Here is a 24,420-nt window from a genome sequence, read left to right as displayed (position 1 = left end):
ATCAAGATGAAGACCAGATGACATCAGACCTGAGATGCTTCAATTATGTATAGGGTAGTATAATTATATATTTTATATGAATATTGGTCACGGCTTCCCATAACATGAATTTATATATCATTATGTTATTGAGTACATATAACAATATTATTATTATTACTAAATTATTTTGCCAAAGAAGAAGAAAAGAAGATCTTATTATCAATATATCTACTTTGAGGGTTCAAATCAATGTCTGTCACCCTCAAAAGGGGGAATTGTTAAATATTAATTATTAATTGAATTATTCTTATTTTCAATTCTGTACTGAGCACATTGCCTTTCACTGACATTACAAAAAGCTATTTCTGTATATATAGCTCAGAGTATAAGTCAACGCCATATAGAGATAACACGTGGTCTGTGGGACACATTTATAATCACAGCTCTTAGGAGGAGGGGAGGCTGTCACGTGGGGTCACCTCCTGCCTGCTTCTCCATCATTCTCCACGGACTCCAGACAACACAGAAGGAATGAACAACTGGTAGCCATGATGACTTTAACTCCATGACAGACAGATGCTTTTTACCATCTCAGGAAAGATGAGGAACAAACGCTGATATAGACAAATGGACAATCTGTTCGTAACTATGTCACCTATTTTATGTTTTGCTGCAATGTGGTTTTTCTGTGGACAATCCAATAAACCACTACAATTTTTATGAAAAGATCACAACATTTTTTCTTTAAGAGTATCGCACCTGATAAAGAGTCCTGAGTAAATAAATGTGCAAAATAAGCATATTTAACAGTCCCTCGTTGTCTCCATCTCTTCTCCCTGCCGCTATGTGTTTTATCTGCTCTTGAATAAAGAACAAGCGACCAGTACGGCGAGTGCTGCCTTTTCTCTTTACTGGACAACTCCTTGATTATGTTAAGCACAGTGGACAAAGGAACATCAAGATCTCTGGACATGGACTTGTAATCTTCATATTTTTCAACAATTTTGGTTCTCAAGTCCTCAGACAGTTTTCTTCTCCTCTTTCTGTTCTCCATGCTTAGTGTGGCACACACAGACACACAATGCAAAGACTGAGTCAACTTCTCCCCTTTTTATCTGGTTTCAGGTGTGATTTTCATATTGCCCACACCTGGTACTCGCCACAGGTGAGCGAGAATGACCATCACATGCTTGAAACAAAGTGACTTGACCAAATTCTTGGCGCCTTTCCAAAATTGTGGGTAAGAGTACTTTTGGGGTTCTGTGTGAAATTACGTCCAATTTGCCTTTTTTCTGTGTTTTTTTAGTGTTCCAATATATACAAAGGAAATAAACGTGTGTATAACACAACATGTGAAATTAAAATAATTTTCTGTGAAAAATATTGTATTTTCTGGGACAATTTCAAGGGTGCCAACACCTTTCTGCCATGATTGTATGTATATACACACACACACACCTATGTTACCAATTAACATTCCTTAATACTATACAAAAGCCGGAAAAATAAATTCACACATACTTACTTGCTGATCACTTGTAGTAGGCTTTGGTGATCCTTTAGAGATGGCCTGGCCTGCAAAAAAAAAAAATATTATCTAGTTGTACGGGAGGGAATTCTGAGGTTCTGAGGTTGTTTTCTAGAATGATATATGCGTAGTAGAACAAGCTATTGGATACACCGGTTTGTGAGTATGTAGTGTTTTTTTTTTTAACATTTACGATGGTAACCAGGGTAAACATCGGGTTACTAAGTGCGGCCCTGCGCTTAGGAACCCAATGTTTACCCTGGTTTCCAGGGGACTTCGGCATCATTGGTCGCTGGAGAGCTGTCTGTGTGACAGCTCCCCAGCGACCACACAACGACTTACCAACGATCACGGCCAGGTCGTATCGCTGGTCGTGATCGTTGGTAAATCGTTTTGTGAGACGGTACCCTTAGAAGTAGAGTGCCCTCCCACTGTTCTTGTAACTCATTAGCATACAATTTTAAATGGATTTCTCTAAAACACAAAAATTTATTTCTGCAGGAAAGATAAGGATTTAAAATAAAGCGCCTTTATATACATGCCCTTTGTTTAGGAAATAAAAATCCTGATAGGTTCCCTTTAAATTCCTAAAATAGTATTGGATGGTTTAGGGTATGTGCACACATTCAGGATTTTTAGCGTTTTTTCGCTATAAAAACCGCAAAATAAAACGCGTCCATTAAGAATCCTATAGTTTGAACGCAATCTGCAATTTTTGTGCAAATGTTGCTTTTTTTTCTGCAAAAGAAAGCATCGCAGAAAAAAAAAGCAGCATGTTCATTAATTTTGCGGATGTTTCACGTTTTTCCATCTATATTACTCAATTGGGGAAGCTCCAGAAATTTTTTTTTAAAAATCTGCAAAAAAAACAAGTGCGCATTTTCTGCGGAAAAAGTCTGTTTTTTGTCAGGAACTTTATGCAAACATTCCTGACGTGTACACATAGCCTTGTAAGTCTTCTTATGCTACTTAGGACTCGCCACAAAGAGAAACGCTCTCCTTAGATTCCTTTTCATAGCTCTCATCCAGCCAAATCAGATCTCCTGATTTGCACTGATGAGGGGCAAATACCCCGAAACACGTATCTGCAAATTAAGTTTCTGGCTTTCAATTCTTGGTCATGTGGCAAAGCTCATTAAGGGGTCGATGATGACTTTTAAAGATTGCTACATTGTATAGATGTGAGCCCACTCATACAACCAATACTGACTTGAGCAATACATTTATACAGGATGTCGGAAAGGGGTTAAAAACCAGCATGGAAAGGTTTTATCTCACATAATAAATCAGCTGTGATCCCGTGCTGTCCTGTCTGTACACTCTCTTTTGCTCCCTCCCCAGGAGCACATTTATAAGATCTCAGTACAGAAAATTAAAAAAAAAAAAAAAAAACACATCCAATTGTGGAAATTATTTTTTCAAGATCTATTGATTAAAATGTACTTTGTGTGTTGGACATGTCATTTAACATTAAAAATCATAGTAATAAATATTTACCATCTCCATTTTGTTCACCACTCGTAGCTGTGTTTCTTCTTTGACAATTTATAGTACTTTGTAACTAAATGAAAAAACACTGGTATTAATAAAAAAAAAAAAAAAAAATAGTGTGAATAGCCTTCTTCAGAGAAGAGGAGGAGTGGAGCTTCAGCGCCAACTATTTGATGTAACAATCCTAAAAGTCAATATGGACCCTTTAATGATCCTTGCCACAAGCCAAACCAGAAATTTTAATTTGTAGACACATGTTTCGGGGTATTTGCCCCACATCAGTGCAAAGCAGGAAATCTGATTTGGCTGGGTGAGAGACCTTTGACAGAGAATCTGAGGGAAAACGTTTCTCTTTGTGGAGAGTCCCGAGCAGCGTAAGGAGACTTATAAGCCATGCAAAACTATTTTGGGAATCTGTCATCAGGATATTTATTTCCTAAACAAAGGGCATGTGTATAAAGGCGCTTTAATTCTGATTAAATTCTTATCTTTCTTGTAGAAATCATTTTTTTTGTTTTAGAGGAATCCATAGTTGAAATTGTATGCTAGTGAGTTACAAAGACAGTGGGAGGGCACTGCCCTTCCAGCTCTCCGTCCTCTCTCCCTTTCTCCAATATGCACAGTGCTTCCTGCAGGCAGCAGGTGGCGAATAGGGAAAAAGGACAGGAGAGCGTCAAGTGCAACGCCCAACAACAACTGCACTTGCAATTCAATGGCATACAGTTTCACCTATAGATTTCTCTAATACAGCAAAATTATTTTCTGCAAGCAAGGTAAGGAAGAGAGTTGGTCAGCAGTTTCTTGATATGTAATCTGGGATCAGCATGATGTAGGGGTGGAGACCCTGATTCTAGCGATGTATCTCTTACTAGATTAGTTGGTGCAGGTTTGATAAAATTCCATGTTTTCTGTTATAGATTTAGCAGTAGTCAGAATGCTGAGCTGTGTATAACCTCGCCCACACCCTTGATTGGCAACCACCGATGTACGGTGTACATTGCCAGCCTGCTGCCAATCAGTGGTGGGGGTGTGGTTACAGATTAGCCTGACCGGCCCGCACATGAGACCTAGTCTTGTAGTGATAATCTCCTGATGATAAAACACTGATTATATTGAAACTAAAGCACTCAGCCTAATAAGTGGCACATCTATGGAATCAGACTCTCTGCTCTTACATTACGCTGTTCTCAGATTAAATAGCAAAATCCTCCTGACAGATTCACTTTAATCAGTACTAATGCACCTTTACTTACATGCCATAACTTTGGGGTATAAAATCCTGGTGACAAATAAATATACATTATTTAGAGAAAGAAGACAGTAACTTTATTGCCAGCCATTGAATGTAGCAATCCTAAGGCTCCTTACATAGACTTGGCTCTCTCCACAAGGAGAAACTTTATGCCTTAAACCTTGTCTCAGAGGCACCACACCCTGCCAAATCATATCTCCTGCTCCAATCCACCACGTGTCAGCAAATGGAGTTTCTGGCTTGGCTTCTTACCCAACGTCATGCTTGTTACGGGGTTAAAACTAACTCTTGGGGTCACTACTTCCAATAGGTGGTTCTAGAGCTCCTATCCTCTTCCTCTCTGAAGAGGCTATTTGCACATTAACGCAACAGGAATGCCAGCTACATACATTAAAAAACTATAAAATTGTTACAGAGAAAGAAGTGGACAAATTTAAGGACCATGGGTACCTTTGTCAAGAATTATTAAAAAAAAAAAAAAAAAAAAAAAAAACACAAAACATTGAAATGTCAGTTTCCAGTCATTTTCACACCACCAAATATGCAGTTTACAACCGGCTTCTAGTGTCACAGGTGTGTGGTGATCCCCTCAATACATACTGAATGTGTTCTGTGACTCTAGGATTAGTGATAATCGAATATATTCGTTACTCGAGATTTCCCGAGCATGCTTAGAGGTCCTCCGAGTATTTTTTAGTGCTCGGAGATTTAGTTTTTCTTGCCGTAGCTGAATGATTTACATCTGTTAGCCAGCATAAAGTACATGTGGGGATTCCTAGCAACCAGGCAACCCCCACATGTACTTATGCTGGCTAACAGATGTAAATCATTCAGCTGCGGCAAGAAAAAGTAAATCTCCGAGCACTAAAAAATACTCGGCGGACCCCAGAGCGTGCTCAGGAAATCTCGAGTAAAGAGTATTTTCGCTCATCACTATCTAGGATACTTCTGCATGCTCTCCTGTACTACAGGGATCTCTATTCCTGAGTGTGCACATGCTCTCCTGTACTACAGGGATCTCCACTCCAGCGTGTGCACATGCTCCCTGTACTACAGGGATCTCCACTCCGGCATGTGCACATGCTCTCCTGTACTACAGGGATCTCCACTCCGGCGTGTGCACATGCTCTCATGTACTGCAGGGATCTCCACTCCGGCGTGTGCACATTGCTCTCCTGTAATACAGGGATCTCTATTCCTGAGTGTGCACATGCTCTCCTGTACTACAGGGATCTCCACTCCAGCGTGTGCACATGCTCTCCTGTACTACAGGGATCTCCACTCCGGCATGTGCACATGCTCTCATGTACTGCAGGGATCTCCACTCCGGCGTGTGCACATTGCTCTCCTGTAATACAGGGATCTCTATTCCTGAGTGTGCACATGCTCTCCTGTACTACAGGGATCTCCACTCCGGCATGTGCACATGCTCTCATGTACTGCAGGGATCTCCACTCCGGCGTGTGCACATGCTCTCCTGTACTACAGGGATCTCCACTCCGGCGTGTGCACATGTTCTCCTGTACTACAGGGATCTCCACTCCAGCGTGTGCACATTGCTCTCCTGTAATACAGGGATCTCTATTCCTGAGTGTGCACATGCTCTCCTGTACTACAGGGATCTCCACTCCGGCATGTGCACATGCTCTCATGTACTGCAGGGATCTCCACTCCGGCATGTGCACATGCTCTCATGTACTGCAGGGATCTCCACTCCGGCATGTGCACATGCTCTCATGTACTGCAGGGATCTCCACTCCGGCGTGTGCACATTGCTCTCCTGTAATACAGGGATCTCTATTCCTGAGTGTGCACATGCTCTCCTGTACTACAGGGATCTCCACTCCAGCGTGTGCACATGCTCTCCTGTACTACAGGGATCTCCACTCCGGCATGTGCACATGCTCTCATGTACTGCAGGGATCTCCACTCCGGCGTGTGCACATTGCTCTCCTGTAATACAGGGATCTCTATTCCTGAGTGTGCACATGCTCTCCTGTACTACAGGGATCTCCACTCCGGCATGTGCACATGCTCTCATGTACTGCAGGGATCTCCACTCCGGCGTGTGCACATGCTCTCCTGTACTACAGGGATCTCCACTCCGGCGTGTGCACATGTTCTCCTGTACTACAGGGATCTCCACTCCAGCGTGTGCACATTGCTCTCCTGTAATACAGGGATCTCTATTCCTGAGTGTGCACATGCTCTCCTGTACTACAGGGATCTCCACTCCGGCATGTGCACATGCTCTCATGTACTGCAGGGATCTCCACTCCGGCATGTGCACATGCTCTCATGTACTGCAGGGATCTCCACTCCGGCGTGTGCACATGCTCTCCTGTACTACAGGGATCTCTATTCCTGAGTGTGCACATGCTCTCCTGTACTACAGGGATCTCCACTCCAGCGTGTGCACATGCTCCCTGTACTACAGGGATCTCCACTCCGGCATGTGCACATGCTCTCCTGTACTACAGGGATCTCCACTCCGGCATGTGCACATGCTCTCCTGTACTACAGGGATCTCCACTCCGGCGTGTGCACATGCTCTCCTGTACTACAGGGATCTCCACTCCGGCATGTGCACATGCTCTCATGTACTGCAGGGATCTCCACTCCGGCGTGTGCACATTGCTCTCCTGTAATACAGGGATCTCTATTCCTGAGTGTGCACATGCTCTCCTGTACTACAGGGATCTCCACTCCAGCGTGTGCACATGCTCTCCTGTACTACAGGGATCTCCACTCCGGCATGTGCACATGCTCTCATGTACTGCAGGGATCTCCACTCCGGCGTGTGCACATTGCTCTCCTGTAATACAGGGATCTCTATTCCTGAGTGTGCACATGCTCTCCTGTACTACAGGGATCTCCACTCCGGCATGTGCACATGCTCTCATGTACTGCAGGGATCTCCACTCCGGCGTGTGCACATGCTCTCCTGTACTACAGGGATCTCCACTCCGGCGTGTGCACATGTTCTCCTGTACTACAGGGATCTCCACTCCAGCGTGTGCACATTGCTCTCCTGTAATACAGGGATCTCTATTCCTGAGTGTGCACATGCTCTCCTGTACTACAGGGATCTCCACTCCGGCATGTGCACATGCTCTCATGTACTGCAGGGATCTCCACTCCGGCATGTGCACATGCTCTCATGTACTGCAGGGATCTCCACTCCGGCGTGTGCACATGCTCTCCTGTACTACAGGGATCTCTATTCCTGAGTGTGCACATGCTCTCCTGTACTACAGGGATCTCCACTCCAGCGTGTGCACATGCTCCCTGTACTACAGGGATCTCCACTCCGGCATGTGCACATGCTCTCCTGTACTACAGGGATCTCCACTCCGGCGTGTGCACATGCTCTCCTGTACTACAGGGATCTCCACTCCGGCATGTGCACATGCTCTCATGTACTGCAGGGATCTCCACTCCGGCGTGTGCACATTGCTCTCCTGTACTACAGGGATCTCCACTCCGGCGTGTGCACATGCTCTCCTGTACTACAGGGATCTCCACTCCGGCATGTGCACATGCTCTCATGTACTGCAGGGATCTCCACTCCGGCGTGTGCACATTGCTCTCCTGTAATACAGGGATCTCTATTCCTGAGTGTGCACATGTTCTCCTGTACTACAGGGATCTCTATTCCTGAGTGTGCACATGCTCTCCTGTACTACAGGGATCTCCACTCCGGCATGTGCACATGCTCTCCTGTACTACAGGGATCTCCACTCCGGCGTGTGCACATGCTCTCCTGTACTACAGGGATCTCCACTCCGGCATGTGCACATGCTCTCCTGTACTACAGGGATCTCCACTCCGGCGTGTGCACATGCTCTCCTGTACTACAGGGATCTCCACTCCGGCATGTGCACATGCTCTCATGTACTGCAGGGATCTCCACTCCGGCGTGTGCACATTGCTCTCCTGTAATACAGGGATCTCTATTCCTGAGTGTGCACATGTTCTCCTGTACTACAGGGATCTCTATTCCTGAGTGTGCACATGCTCTCCTGTACTACAGGGATCTCCACTCCGGCATGTGCACATGCTCTCATGTACTACAGGGATCTCCACTCCGGCGTGTGCACATGCTCTCCTGTACTACAGGGATCTCCACTCCGGCATGTGCACATGCTCTCCTGTACTACAGGGATCTCCACTCCGGCGTGTGCACATGCTCTCCTGTACTACAGGGATCTCCACTCCGGCATGTGCACATGCTCTCATGTACTGCAGGGATCTCCACTCCGGCGTGTGCACATTGCTCTCCTGTAATACAGGGATCTCTATTCCTGAGTGTGCACATGCTCTCCTGTACTACAGGGATCTCCACTCCGGCATGTGCACATGCTCTCATGTACTGCAGGGATCTCCACTCCGGCATGTGCACATGCTCTCATGTACTGCAGGGATCTCCACTCCGGCGTGTGCACATGCTCTCATGTAATACAGGGATCTCTATTCCTGAGTGTGCACATGCTCTCCTGTACTACAGGGATCTCCACTCCGGCATGTGCACATGCTCTCATGTACTGCAGGGATCTCCACTCCGGCATGTGCACATGCTCTCATGTACTGCAGGGATCTCCACTCCGGCGTGTGCACATGCTCTCCTGTACTACAGGGATCTCCACTCCGGCGTGTGCACATGTTCTCCTGTACTACAGGGATCTCCACTCCAGCGTGTGCACATGCTCTCCTGTACTACAGGGATCTCCACTCCAGCGTGTGACATGCTCTCCTATACTACAGGGATCTCCACTCCAGCGTGTGCACATGCTCTCCTGTACTACAGGGATCTCTATTCCTGCGTGTGCACATGCCCTCCTGTACTACAGGGATCTCCACTCCGGCGTGTGCACATGCTCTCCTGTACTACAGGGATCTCCACTCCGGCGTGGCAGGCAAACAGTGAAGCTGCCGTGTGGGATTTCTAAACACTACAGATTCTTTCGTCTCTCCCTACACTGATGTTATCTGTATGATCTTCCCCTTGTATAGTACAGGAGGTCTCCTGACTCGCTTATATAACATCGTTATACACGATAGAATTGTCTAAACCTGGTGCCTTCGGCAGCTGTCAGAACCAGTGTGTTGTCAGACTTATGTCAGAAGATCTTGAAAGAGGCCAAGACCGTCCTTTTTTCTTCCATCCGTAAGAGAGACATCAGGAAATACTCAATGATATGAACTAATTATCTCCTTTCAGAAAATTATCTCTTCTAGGCTGTGTTATCTGTTAAAAAAAACAAACAAACAAAAAAACACGCAATATTACTTACCCTCCCCAGGTCCACAGGATCTCTGCTGTTGGCCCAGTATCTTATCGTCTGCAGCACTGACATCACAATGACAGTCGCAGCCAATCAGTGAGATCAGCAACTCAGAGCCGATTGTGCCATTTACAGGGGCAGGGCTGCTGAGCAATACTGCAGCCAAACAACTGTGATCGGGGCAGCAGAGGAGAGCTGGTTATGGACCTGGTGAGGGTAAGTAATACTTGGTTGGCTTTTTAATAGTTAACAGAGTGGGAGAGAAATTTTCCTGAAAAGGGACAACCCTTTCAAAAAAGGGTCAAGGATGCTGTGCCTGGTTTGGTTAAATGTCTGATTGGTGGGTATGCCTTCATTCATTGTGTATGCGCATCAGTATCCCCATCTACACACATAACTAAGACTAAAGATGGCCACACACATTAGATAGCGGTCAGGTGAAAAATCGTTTGGTTGACAGCTATCTCCTCGACTTCCAATACTCAGGAATGCTCGGCCGGGTGGTTCTGTGTTCCCCACGAGAGAGTGGCTAACAGACTTATCTGGCAGCAGATATTCTCCCTGCCAAGCAAAAGGATCAGCAGTTGAAATTCGAACACTTTGATCGTTTTCCTCCCCTGATATCATAAGGTCGGGGAGAGTTAGGTGACCCCCATAAAATTAGATGGTCAGTTGTACCCATTGAAATTGAGGGGTTCAATTGATTTTTATCTTTTCTGGATTGGGCCTTACAGGGAATCTGTCAGCAGGTTTTGGTACCTCATCTCAGAGCAGCATAATGTAAAAAGAGAGACCCTGATTCCAGCAATGTATCACTTAGTATATTGTGTGCAGCTGTTTGGACACAATCAGAGCTTTTAGAGTCAGCAATGCAGCAGAGCTGAGAAAGCTAACCCCGCCCACACCAGGATCTGTATATACAATGTCTATAGACCGTGAGCTGCTTATCACAGGAGGAGGGTGCATGGTTGGACTTATGTAGTCAGGGCAATGCTAACCAAAAGTGATAAAACCTTCACTACAAGTAAACACCACCACATAGTGTAATAAATGACATATCCCCAAATTCTGTGTTTCAGTCTCCATCTCCTGCTATCTTCAGATTACATGGCAAAAACCTGCTGACACATTCCCTTTAAGTGTTTGTTATGCCGATAAAGTGGTTCTCTAGGAATTCAGTTACCTGTGGAACAAAACTCCTGAACTGTTCAGTAAGAGTCCCTGAAATAAAAGAAAATTAAAAATTTTAAAAATATATAAAATGACAAAAACAATAAATATTTGCCCATACAATACATTTATGTAAAATAATAATATAGTCAAATCTTGCAGAGGAAAACTATTTTAGAAATTAGTGATTAACTATAAATACAACCATATGAATAGGAAAAGCTCCCAGTCTAGGACCTTTTCCATAGGGACTAACACAGATCTCCAGTAGTTATCTGAGACTTATTGTCAGACCGTCATGTAAATGGAGTCACACACCTAGATTTTTTGAGAATGCTATTATCTGTTGTTTGCTGGCAATATTAGAACTTCTTCTTTTATTCTGTGCTTTTTCATTAAGCAATGTTTTAACATTACTGGAACTTGCCACAGGGACGATTTCTCCATTAGAGAGCGGAGATGTTGACAAGTCATTTTCCATTTCCTCCACTGAGGCATCACTGATGCTGGTAGATACTTCAGACTTGCTCCCACCCTTCTCCAGTGTAAGTGGAGAGCAGAGAATGGATTCAGGTTCTGTCATGGAAGTATGCCCTGAAGGATGGGTTTCAGAAGTTCCTTGAGCTTCAAGGTCCTTAGCAAGTTGGACATTAAATAAATCAGAACATTCTAGCGATGTTTCATCTGTTATAGACTTATTAGAAGCTGACGATGGAGCTGCATCAAGTGTACTCATACCTGATCTGTCTAATATATCGCTGTCTGAGGACAATGTGCTACTGAGCATAGAAATCACATTGTTTAAGCTCTTTTGTCCTTTAGCTAAACTCTTCGACACTCTGTCTGGTATTTTCTCAGCTTGTGATGAGACAGTTTGTTCATCTGTGAAATGTTCTCTCTCGGAAGAGTATGCTGAGGGAATACCTTGCACATTAATTTCGGGCAGTCTCTCCGGAGTCTTTTCCCCTTCAGAACTGTCTGAACATGTTGAGGTTTCGGTAACATCGGTATTCATAGGATTATCTGTAGTCATTTCACCCTGCAAGAAAAAACAAGATTGGTTTTAGGATGTCCCCAAACACCAGCAATCTGAAACGCTGCAAGGTCTTATTAACACCTTAAAGCTAACTTGTCAGCAGGATTGTGCTCAGTAAACTACACACAGTGTCAGGTCGGTGCAGTTATACTGATTAAAATGATACCTGGGTGATGAAACCCATCTTGTTGTTGCAGTTTAACCTGTATTTGTAGTTTTCAGTTAATGATCTGCTCGTGCTCCGGGTCGGCCTGTGGGGGGCCTTCATGTGGTGCTCTGGTTAGCTATTAATCTGTATGGGCTTATGACCGGTCACTGAACTCTCAGTGACATGCCCCCTACTTTACATACTGCATAGAATATTGTGTCAAAAAAAAAACCCATAATCAAATGCTCCTGCACAGTAGCATCTATTGCGCTCCAATAAATGCTACTGCGCAAACGCCGCCGCCATTTTGCTGCAGCCACTTTTTTTCTCCAGCAAATCAGTGGCAGCGGATGCACAGTAGCATCTACCAGCAAGTAGTAGATGCTACTCTGCGTGCCGCCATTTTGCTGGAAAAAAAAATGTGGCTGCAGCAAAATGGGGGCAGCGCTTGCGTAGTAGAATCTATCAGAAAGCTGCTACTGCGCATGCGCTGCCACTATTTTGATTAAGTTCTCATTATATTTTTTACATTACCATATTATATGCCTAATGCGATGCATGCTGCTGCACAGGCACTGCTGCCGGCATCATTTTGCTGAATATATATATATATTTTTTGTAGCCCCTCAATATTATATGCATTACGTATAATAGGGGACAGGTCAGTGAGGGATCAGTGACCCATTACAAGCCCATTCAGATGCACATGCAAGCAGAGCACCACAAAGACCCTCCACAGGTCACCCTGAAGCACGAGAAACTCATTATTTGTAGTTTTCAGTTAAAGATTAAACAACAACTATAAGGGTATGTGTCCACGTTCCGGATTGCATCAGGATTTGGTCAGGATTTTTCATCAGTATTTGTAAGCCAAAATCATGAGTGGAACAATTAGAGGAAAAGTATAAAAGAAACATATGCACCACTTCTGCATTTATCACCCGCTCCTGGTTTTGGCTTACAAATACTGACGTAAAATCCTGACCAAATCCTGATGCAATCCTGAATGTGGACACATACCCTAAGACTGATTTCATCACCCAGGTATCATTTTACTCAGTATAACTGCACCGATCTGACACTGTTTGTAGTTTACCGAGCAAAATCCTACTGACCGATTCGCTTTAAGAAATGGGTGATTTTTTGTTTGAGCATAGGTTTTTTATTCTCCTTTTTCCAAGAGCCATAACTTTTTTTATTTTTCCTTTCACATAACCGTATGAGGGCTAGTTTTATTTAAAGACAAATTGTAGCATTATGACACCAACACGGCAGTGAAAAAAAAAAAATTCCACGCAATTCTGCCACTGTTGTGAGTTTCGTCTTCACATTGTTCATTGCATGGCAAAAATTACCTGGAAACATTCTTCCAGTCAGTACGATTATGGCAACACAAACTTATAAGGCTTTTTTTAAAATTTAGATTTTAATGATTTTAAAAAATATATACATATCTCAGAACTTTATTAAAGTTTTTTTTATATTTCCATTGAATCCTCTCAGACTAATTTAGAGCATTATATAGCCATTTTTCCTTTCTAGTAATACTATTGAGCTGGGTTTTTTTCAGTCATTGATGGGGGAAAGGACCAAACCCATCTAGATGCAATAAGTTTCTTTGCCCAAAATAAAATTCAAGAAATCCCCATCTGGACAAAAACAAAATGGAATTCAAGCCTAACAACTTCAAAATACATATCTTGGCATAAACTTGATATTATAGATCCTTTTAATGATGATCAGAATCCCCTCCCAGTATATTCCCAAAGGACGTGCATCAAATTAGAGTCCTCCATACGGCACACAGGACAAGTTGCATCAGAACAGATTGCTATTTTATTTAAGAAGCTAGGTGTGCTCTATTTCTTATTATTAAGAATAATTTGTGAGAAGTGTCGAGCCTTACTGAGGGACAACTTGGGTATCAATTCCATGATTGCATTCCATTTACCCTCCTTACATTTTTGTTTGGCTTCTATTGGAAATTGCACTAAGAATGAATTCGGAAGGCGGCGGTATATGCTGGTGACCTGCCCTTTAGATGGTGTACCTTTTTCCATAACTGACTTAGATAATCAACCCCTTTTTTTGTGACATATTGTACTTCATGTTAGTGGTAAAATTTATTTGATATGACTTGCTTTTATTTATGAAAGAAATTTAAATTTGGCAAAAATGTTGAAAATTTTGCAATTTTCTAACTTAATTTTTGTGCCATTAAATCAGAGAGTCATATCATACAAAATAGTAAATAAATAACATTTTCCACATGTCTACTTTACTTGTTAGGAAGTTATAAGGGTTAAAAGTTGACCAGCAATTTCTCATTTTTCCAACAAGATTTACAAAACCATTTTTTTATGGAACACCTGACATTTGAAATGAGTTTGGGGGGTAAATATGACAGAAAATACCCCAAAGTGACACCATTCTAAAAACAGCAACCCACAAAGTGCGCAAAACTACATTCAAGAAGATTATTAACCCTTCAGGTGCTTCACGAGAACTAAAGCAATGTGGAAGGAAAAAAATAACATTTCACCTTTTTCGCAAAAAATTTACTTTGGAACCAAACCATTTTTTAAAATTTTCACAAGGGTATCAGAAGAAAATGAACCACAAAATTTGTTGCACAATTTCTCCGGAGTATGCCGATATCCCGTATGTGGGGGAAAGCCACTGTTTGGGCACATGGCAGGGCTCAGAAGGGACGAGCACCATTTGACTGTTGAACGCAAAATTGGCTGGAATCAAAGTCGGGTACCATGTTGTGTTCTAAACAGTGGAAACCCCCCAATTCTAACTCCAACCTAAAGACAGCCCTACCCCTGACCTAATCTCAGCCCTTATCCCAACAGTTACAGCTCAACCCTAACCCCAACACCCCAACCCAAACCTAACCCCGACCATAACCCTAACTCTAACCCCAACCCTAACCGAAAAAAAATAAAATTTTTCTATTTTATTATTTTTACCTAACTAAGGGGGTGATAAATCAGGGTTTGATTTACAAATTCATTTTCATTTTGATCACTGTGATACCATCTATCACAGTGATTAAAATGAACCAACAGGAAAAATCTCCTTTTGTTGCCGGGTGCTGGCTGGCAGATCTCATTTTCCTCCCGGAATAAGACACTTCGAGCCGGGGAACAGGGCCTGAGTACTCCGGAGTTACCGGGGAAAAGGAAACTATTTCTCGCTCCTCTGGTATGCTAGATCATATCAGAGGAGGGGGAAATAAATAGAAAATCGGACCTTTTTTTTTTGGGTGAATAACGGTGGTCGTGCAACACTGGGCACGGTAAAAATCGAGCTGAATCACAACATCCGGGGTGGTGATTTTCCAACGTTGGGGGTGCTATACCTTCTTTCTTCTTTTTCAGAGCCGTTAAAAAGCAGCACTGAGGAATACGTACCCTTAACTGCCGCCTTTAAAAGGCGTATCAGCGGTCTTTAAGGGGTTAAATGCCTCTGTCAAAGACTTTCCCTGGTTTTAACAGAACAACTATTGCCTTGTTCATAGAACTCGGCAGTTGGCCTAATTGCAATGCATTTGGGACAATTTTCAACAGCCTGGGGAGCAAAAGATCATAATATTTTTTGTAAAATTCCCTTGGCAGGCCATCAGAACCTGGGGCTTTTTCATTTGGTAAAGACTGCAGGGCATGTTCAAGTTCAGATATTGTTAAAGGCTGTTCTAAAAAACAATGCTTTCATTAGTGAGCTTACTGAGATGTTTTTTAGTAGTAAAGCTGCTTACCTGTGACGGCCTCTGATCAATTGCACTATCAAGGTGCAGCGGACCCAAGTTAAGATGGCAACTGCACAGGTGCAATAATACCCATGAGGCAGCCAGCCTACAATCAGGGATTGGCCGCTTGGTACACCAGTGCAAACAGATAATCTGTATGTAGCATGTTCACACAGAGAATGCAGAGCATATGGCTCAGCCTATTAATGACGCCATATGGTGGGCTGGCCAATGCTGAATATAATGCATCCTGTGTGAAAAGAGGCCACAGTTTACAGAGCCATCTAGGGCCCAGCTGCACCCCGAAAAATATAAAGTGCACTAGATGGCTCTGTAAACTGTGGCCTCTGTTCACACAGGATGCATTATAGTCAGCACTGGCCAGCCCGCCATATGGCACCATTAATAGGCTGAGCCCTATGCTCTGTATTTTCTGTGTGAACATGCCACATACAGATTATCTGTTTGCACTGGTGTACTGTGGAGATATACATTTTCCTAACATACAATGCAATGCCTCCTCTCCTCTTGTTAAAATCCTGTTTCTAATAAATAAGTTGCAGCCTTCAAGGTTTGTATTCCAATCATGTGTCATCCCACCAAGTTTCAGCGATGCCTAGGACATATCTCTCTTCCTTTGTTAGCAGCTCCAATTCTCCTTGTTTGTTTCCCATGATCTGTGCAATTGTATAGACACATTTTAGTTTGTAGTCCGTTTCTCTTGAAAATTTTCTGAATCAAAATAGAGCATTTCATTCATTTGTTGTTTTTTTTCTTTATTTCCACTTCTAATAGCAGAGTTCTTAAAAAAATCATTAGCAGCATATTTTTGTTTTGGCTGTTGTGAGGCAGGGAAAAATCACTTATGAGGGCTGCTATATTTCCTCCATGATGCATACAAAGACATATTAAACCCCCTGGAGCGCATTGTGATTACACCAAACGTAGTTGACCAAGTCAGATTTTAGGAAAACCCGACATGGGATTTAATTTTTACAGGAATTTGCAGGTTTGGTAGTGGGGCAAATCCCTCCCTCCACTCCATGTTTTGGGAGTGGCTCTATGTCCACAATGCCCATTTAAACTCTCAGTTTTGTCTTGATTGTGTCAGCGTTTTGCAAGCTGAAGAGGGAGACTCTGCAACCCAGGCCTGTGTGAAGTTGAACACAGAGCCAGGGACTTCAAAGCTGTGGATGCATCCAAGAGTTATTTGGAGGTGCAGTTGTCCACGGCAGCAGGCTTGGACACGGACTGATTTGAGGACCCGGCTGCGAACCTGAGGATATCGCTTACCTGTTTGTTTTGAGTTTTCTGGAATAAAGATGTTTTATGTTGCACCTGGACGACAGAACACTACTCGAAGTAATGTCCGGTCGGCAGATAGCGGCTTCTGTTCCTCTCAGTAGGGAACCCCCACGACAATCACTCTCCTTTTCTTCACCATAGTGCTTCTTTTTCTCCCTTCAAGAGGCTTCTGATTTCTTACTGGTGTGTTCTTTGTGGGCAAAGAACTTTTTTGATGTAGATCTTCATATTTGTCCTGCATGAGAACCTGGTAGAGATTCTTCAGCGATATAGATGCTGACTGCCTTCCTCATCCTACTGCTTCTTTGGATCACAAGCTTCCATTTCTCTTCATCCGCAGGTACATTGAAAGGTGCTTCCCTTCGAACATTCTGAATAGTTATTTCTACCCTGTCATTAGCTGCTGCAGGAACACTGAAAAGTTCTACTGCAACATTCTGAAATGATTCTTCTGCTCTGTCAAGGAAATCTTCATCTTCTTTGATAAGCTTCAGTGTACCTATTCTCTCCTGAAGACTTTGCACCTTTTCCTCCAAGAGTCACAGAATTGCATTTTTGGCATGTAAACTTTCCTCTGACAAGTCTGTAAACATATAGAACACATTGCAGCAGCATATGGATAACCTTACTCCATGTTGAATAAAACTAATTTCTGTGGAATCGCCTGACAGCGCGTGGTTTGACGATTTCCTTCGAGCATCTTGATCCAGCTACACCCAAAGATTCTGAGATGTGTGGCGACTCAGAGTGCACCAGGACTATGCAAACTATCTCCCTCAAGCTTCAATTCCTGAGATGGAAGACCTGCAACCAGTCCGTTCATTGGAGTCTCAAATTCACGGACACCAGCATTAACCCTCATATAGATATTGCCCTCTTTTCACAAAAAAAAAAAAAAAAAAGAATACATACAAAATCTGGTAAGCAACACCAATATACTAAACAGACATTTATCTCGAGGAAATAGAAGCTAATTTAAGTCCAGAGATTAATTCAGATAACTCAAATTAGGTTATTCCAGAATTATATGTTTGATTGAAAACAGAACATAAAAAATTCCTGCTATAGTGCATGAGAGCAGTTGGACGTGGAGGAACCCTTGGCTGGGGAGGTTTGGCAGGATCTCCATGGGCGCATTTTCATGCAAACTGGGGAGATAAGACCTCTTTCCCAAATGCAGTGGAGAGCCAGGTTTCAAGAAATTTAAACAGGATTTTTACCTTCAGCCCTGTAAGGGACACTATCAAGCATAGATTGTTAACTTTTTTGAACCTTTTTGTACCTTTGCATCTTTCCTATTTTAAATATTAAATGATACATAAAGTCCACAGGTGTGTACTGCAGGGGTAATTGTAAAGTCTCTGTTATCCCAGCTAAAATTTAAAAAAAAGTAATTGTTTGTAGAAGTGGGCAAACCCACAAAACTTACATTTTGATTGTCTGATGTTACATCCATTTCTGTAGTTAGATACGACTCTGATCCTGTTAGTTAAACAAAAATAGATTTTGTAAAAACTTTTTTTAATTTAAATCTGCATAAAAAAATGAATTATTTAGGCTGCAGTGAGACAAGCAATGTAAAACTTGTCTGTTTTTCACCAGTGAAAAAAAAAGATTACCGTATTTTTCAGACTACAAGACGCACTTTTTTCCTTCCCCAATTTTGGAGGAAAGTGGGGGGGTGCGTCTTAAAGTCCGGATGTATTATATAACTTATAGAGTAGCTGTGGATGGAGGAGGAGGGGGTGAGCAGCAGCGTCGGCGGACGGAGTCAAAGGAGGGAGGAGCCAGTGACTGGAGCTAACAATGTGCCCGCTGTTAAAGAAAATGAATATTCACTGCTCCCCACGCTCATAGTCCCGCCCACGTCTATGCACTGAAACCAGCACTAAGAGGTGGGTGGGATTATGTGGAGCAGTGAATATTCCCTCTCTTTAATAGCAGGCACACATGATCGCCCAACCGTTGCAGGAGCTGGAGGCTGTGGCCAACAGTGTGCCAGTTATTAAAGAAAATTAATATTCACTGCTCTCCACTCCCATAGTCCCGGACGTGGAGAGCAGTGAATATTTTTATGACCTCGGCGTGTGGAGGCGCATGGTCCTGACATCATGCACTGCTTGCACGCTGAAATCAGCTGCTGGCATCAGAACAGGTCGCAATGTTGGACGTAGAGGAAGGAGGGCGAGTAGAAATGTTTATTTTATTTATGTGTGCAGCGTGATGGGGGCCATGTTTACCAGGATGGGTACGGGAAAGGGGGTGGGCAGGTTTACCAGGATGGGGGCCATGTATACCAGGATAGGGGGGTCATGTATACCGGGATGGGGGGCCATGTATACCAGGATAGGGGTGCCAGGATGGGGGTCATATCTACCTGGATGGGGGATATTAGTACAGAATTGGGGGATATTACCCCTATAACAGTGTCAGAAGCACCCCCTCCTCCTACAACAGTGCTCAGTGATCACATTTTTTGCTTCAATTTTTTTTAAAATATTTTCCTCCTCTAAAACCTAGGTGCGTCTTATGGTCCTGTGCGTCTTATAGTCCAAAAAAACCGGTATTTTCTATTCAACTTGAATCAGTTTTGTGTCCAAGTGCTTTATACTTTTCTTGAACCTATTGACTTTAAATAAGGGCATCCAAATCTTGGAAAAAAATAACAGATGCTATGATTTTCTCTGTACGGATATACATACATTGTTTCATTGACTTGACTAATGGGTCAGCGTTTTGCTGACTGTGCTACACTCGGACAGCACTTGTATGTAAACCTGGTTAATGTGAATAGGCCCTAAACAAGTGTAAATGTCTCTGCTTACCACCAAGCTCAGAATAAATTTGAGATAACTCTTTCTTTTCCTCTGATGTAATTTTCTGTAGAATTTCTTGAAGCTGTCATAAGAAAAAATATTTAAATTTCTCCTGATAGCCTGTTAAAATTTTCCAGCAATTGTAGATCATTGGTCTAGGGCTGCATGCACTATTTGTTGTAGGTAGCGACACTAAAACAAAAAAAGTTTCTAAGCTTCTTCAAGCCTCAGGTGGGATGGCCTCACCATAGCATAAAACACAACCTTTCCCCAAGACAAATTGTGATCATAAAACCTTTTTCATCAAACAGATTGCGCCAAAATTCTGGAGTTAAATGGTTTCTAACAATACAATTTTTTTGTTAAAACATTTTTTTCCCAACTTTTAACGTTTTTATGCTTGTCCTCCATCTTTTTGAAAAGTGGTTGGAATATCATCATCAAAAATGGAGTACATTACAGCAAAATTACTCTAGTTTCTGACTGGCATAAAATCCTTATGGTGGCATACAGCGAATGAAGGATTCTCTAAGCACGCTCTGCATTAAGAATGGCGCGCAAAGCACCAGTCTTCATTTATCGGGGGCTAAAATGTTTAGAAGCTAAGAATCGGAGTGATGACAGGTGCAAATGAAATATTGATTTGGTGCAAAGCAGTATAGAAATGTTTAGTATCTTGTTCTACTACTAGGAGAATAAATATACAAACTTACTTTTGGCGAGTCCTGACCATTGTCGCAAAAAAATGAGGGAAAAACAACATGGTTGGAAATCTACTTTTTAAACAATTTTTTTTTTTTTATAAATCAGATTTTTATTAATGAAATTCAAACAAACAACAAACAGAGTCCAGACATTACAATGTCCAACAAGGTCACATATTTCAATTACAGAGCATCCCCTCCTATAGAAACATCAGCAACAAATACTCAGGTTGAAGAGGATTTAAAAAAAAAATAAAAAAATAAAATAAATAAATATATATATATATATATATATATATATACCGTATTTTCTGGTGTATAAGACGACTGGGCGTATAAGACGACCCCCAACTTTTCCATATAAAATATGGAATTTGGGATATGCCCGCTGTATAAGACTGGGGTCATCTTATACGCCCAGTCATCTTATACAGCGTGTGGTTCCCAGGGTCTGAAGGAGAGGAGACTCTCCTTCAGGCCCTGGGATCCATATTCATGTTAAAAATAAAGAATAAAAATAAAAAATATGTATATACTCACCCCTCTGAGAAGCCTGGCTCTCACCGGTGTAAGCGTCTGCCTCCGTTCCTAAGAATTGCAGCATGAAGGACCCTCGATGACGTCACGGTCAGGTGACTGGCCTGTGATTGGTCCGTGACCGCTCATGTGACCAGTCACCTGACCGTGACGTCATCAAAGGTCCTTCACGCTCGCAATTCTTAGGAACGGAGGCAGACGCTGACAGCGGTGAGAGCCAGGCTTCTCAGAGGGGTGAGTATATACATATTTTTTATTTTTATTCTTTATTTTTAACATGAATATGGATCCCAGGGCCTGAAGGAGAGTTTCCTCTCCTTCAGACCCTGGGAATCATCCAGGATCGCTCCCTGCACACGCCGTACCCGGCGTATAAGACGACCCCCGACTTTTGGGACAATTTTTAGGGGTTAAAAAGTCGTCTTGTACGCCGGAAAATACGGTATATATATATATATATATATATATATATATATATATATATATATATATATATATATATATATATATATATATATATATATATATATATATATATATATTTATATATATTTATTATGTAAAACGGGGGCAGGTCAGTGAGGGATCAGTGACCTGTCAGAATCATACTGGTAAATACCTAATCAGAGCACCACATGAAGACCCCCACAGGCCACTCTGGAGGACGGGAATATTATTAACAAAAATCAAACATTAAACAACCAAAAGACCGATTTAATCACCCAGGTATCATTTTAATTAGTATAATGGCGCCAATCTGACACTGTCTGCAGGTTACTTAGCACAATCCTGCTGACTGATTCCCTTTAAACAACAACAACAACAACCACAAGACAGATTTAATCACCCAGGTATCATTGTAATCAGTATAACGGCACCAACCTGACACTGTCTGTAGGTTACTGTACACAATCCTGCCGACAGGTTCCCTTTAAATAGCAAAAACCTGCTGACAGACTATGTCCAATAGCAAACAATGATATTCAACATCTGTGTAAAAGTGAGGTGGTCAGTCAAGGATTATACTACTTGACTGCTGCTACCTTCATCACATGGTGAGGAGATTGCCCTCAAAGTGGACATTACCTTTTAAAAATTCAATACTTTCGTGTACAGTGAAGCGCTAAACCAGGCATACCTGCTTACTAGGTTTTCTGTTTAAAGTATATTTCTTTTTTCTTTTTGGAAATCCACCTTAAGGAAATACATAAAATACATTTATATACAACTTTTTGATCACTTTTTACTATGCTTTTTGGGACGTGAAAGGAACAAAAAACAAACAAACAAAACAAAAAACAATCAAGCAGCAATTCTGGCTTTTTTATATTTTTGTAAATTTGATATTCTGATTAAGAGTAACTAATTTTTTTTCCACTACTCAATGAAAATAAGAAAATGTGTAATGTATCTTATCAGTGAAATCAGCTTTTTCTTCCTGAACTTTCCCATTACGGAGATAGGTGAGGACAGTTGGTGCTTTAAAAGTTCTATGAAGAGGGGAGGGAGGAGGACGAGCTAGAGGCAAAAGGACATTCTGCTGCAAGCTCTCCTGAAATTACATTTCAGGGTCCCAACTGGAGTGAAAATGTGAAAAGTTCGGTTGCGCCAACATTTTTGTCAACTTTCAACTTTTCAAGGTGTTCCGGCTAAGATTTACTACTTTGCACACACAAAATAAAATCTACTATATAATTGTCTAAGGGTCACTTCCGTCTGTCACGGATATTCATTGGTCGCGGCCTCTGTCTGTCATGGAAATCCAAGTCGCTGATTGGTCGCGGCAAAATGGCCACGACCAATCAGCGACGGGCACAGTCCGGCGGCAAAATAGCAGCTGTTTCCTCCCCACAGTCAGTGCCCGCTCCATAATCCCCTCCAGTCAGCGCTCACACAGGGTTAATGGCAGCGGTAACAGACCGCGTTATGCCGTGGGTAACGCACTCCATTACCGCAGCTATTAACCCTGTGTGACCAACTTTTTACTATTGATGCTGCCTATGCGGCATCAATAGTTAAAAGATCTAATGTTAAAAATAATAAAAAAAATAAAAAATTGTTATATACTCACCGTCCGTCGGCCCCGGATCAGGAACAGGCCTTCCCAGCTCCTTGAGACGCTCCGGTGACTGCTCCATGCACTGCAGTCTAGCGAGATGATGCCGTAGCGGTCTCACGAGACTGTTACGTCATCATCTCGCGAGACCGCAAAGTACTCTTGGGACCGGAGCGTGCGAGGAGCGTCGGTAACCGCTTCACTTGGATCCGGGGGCCAACGGAAGGTGACTATATAACTATTTTTTATTTTAATTCTTTTTTTTTTTATAGGGATATGACGCGGGCTGGGCTATACACTCCGCGGGCTGGGCTATACACTCCGCGGGCTGGGCTATACACTCCGCGGGCTGGGCTATACACTCCGCGGGCTGGGCTATACACTCCGCGGGCTGGGCTATACACTCCGCGGGCTGGGCTATACACTCCGCGGGCTGGGCTATACACTCCGCGGGCTGGGCTATACACTCCGCGGGCTGGGCTATACACTCCGCGGGCTGGGCTATACACTCCGCGGGCTGGGCTATACACTCCGCGGGCTGGGCTATACACTCCGCGGGCTGGGCTATACACTCCGCGGGCTGGGCTATACACTCCGCGGGCTGGGCTATACACTCCGCGGGCTGGGCTATACACTCCGCGGGCTGGGCTATACACTCCGCGGGCTGGGCTATACACTCCGCGGGCTGTGCTATACACTCCGCGGGCTGTGCTATACACTCCGCGGGCTGTGCTATACACTCCGCGGGCTGTGCTATACACTCCGCGGGCTGTGCTATACACTCCGCGGGCTGTGCTATACACTCCGCGGGCTGTGCTATACACTCCGCGGGCTGTGCTATACACTCCGCGGGCTGTGCTATACACTCCGCGGGCTGTGCTATACACTCCGCGGGCTGTGCTATACACTCCGCGGGCTGTGCTATACACTCCGCGGGCTGTGCTATACACTCCGCGGGCTGTGCTATACACTCCGCGGGCTGTGCTATACACTCCGCGGGCTGTGCTATACACTCCGCGGGCTGTGCTATACACTCCGCGGGCTGTGCTATACACTCCGCGGGCTGTGCTATACACTCCGCGGGCTGTGCTATACACTCCGCGGGCTGTGCTATACACTCCGCGGGCTGTGCTATACACTCCGCGGGCTGTGCTATACACTCCGCGGGCTGTGCTATACACTCCGCGGGCTGTGCTATACACTCCGCGGGCTGTGCTATACACTCCGCGGGCTGTGCTATACACTCCGCGGGCTGTGCTATACACTCCGCGGGCTGTGCTATACACTCCGCGGGCTGTGCTATACACTCCGCGGGCTGTGCTATACACTCCGCGGGCTGTGCTATACACTCCGCGG

The 24,420-nt window shown here is 43.4% G+C and overlaps 1 protein-coding gene across 5 annotated transcripts in view; it reads right to left on the bottom strand.

The window, feature by feature from the left end:
• The window catches only part of LOC143817033 (uncharacterized), a 160,309-nt gene that overhangs the window by 30,897 nt on the left and 104,992 nt on the right, over window positions 1-24,420 (bottom strand). Inside the window, exons 14-21 of one of the 5 annotated variants that reach the window (XM_077298083.1) lie at window positions 22,147-22,202; window positions 20,481-20,492; window positions 19,777-19,849; window positions 18,381-18,433; window positions 11,027-11,747; window positions 10,722-10,759; window positions 3,008-3,071; window positions 1,508-1,557 (exon numbers count right to left, since the gene is read on the bottom strand). In XM_077298083.1, coding sequence (XP_077154198.1) covers window positions 1,508-1,557; window positions 3,008-3,071; window positions 10,722-10,759; window positions 11,027-11,747; window positions 18,381-18,433; window positions 19,777-19,849; window positions 20,481-20,492; window positions 22,147-22,202 — 1,067 coding nt within the window. The remainder of the gene's footprint in view (window positions 1-1,507; window positions 1,558-3,007; window positions 3,072-10,721; window positions 10,760-11,026; window positions 11,748-18,380; window positions 18,434-19,776; window positions 19,850-20,480; window positions 20,493-22,146; window positions 22,203-24,420) is intronic. The other 4 variants (XM_077298086.1, XM_077298087.1, XM_077298084.1 and 1 more) reach the window with 4 other exon arrangements.

This window comes from Ranitomeya variabilis, chromosome 3 (assembly GCF_051348905.1).
Source record: "Ranitomeya variabilis isolate aRanVar5 chromosome 3, aRanVar5.hap1, whole genome shotgun sequence".
Classification (NCBI taxonomy): Eukaryota; Metazoa; Chordata; class Amphibia; order Anura; family Dendrobatidae; genus Ranitomeya; species Ranitomeya variabilis.
This window is presented reverse-complemented; position numbering and strand designations above follow the sequence as displayed.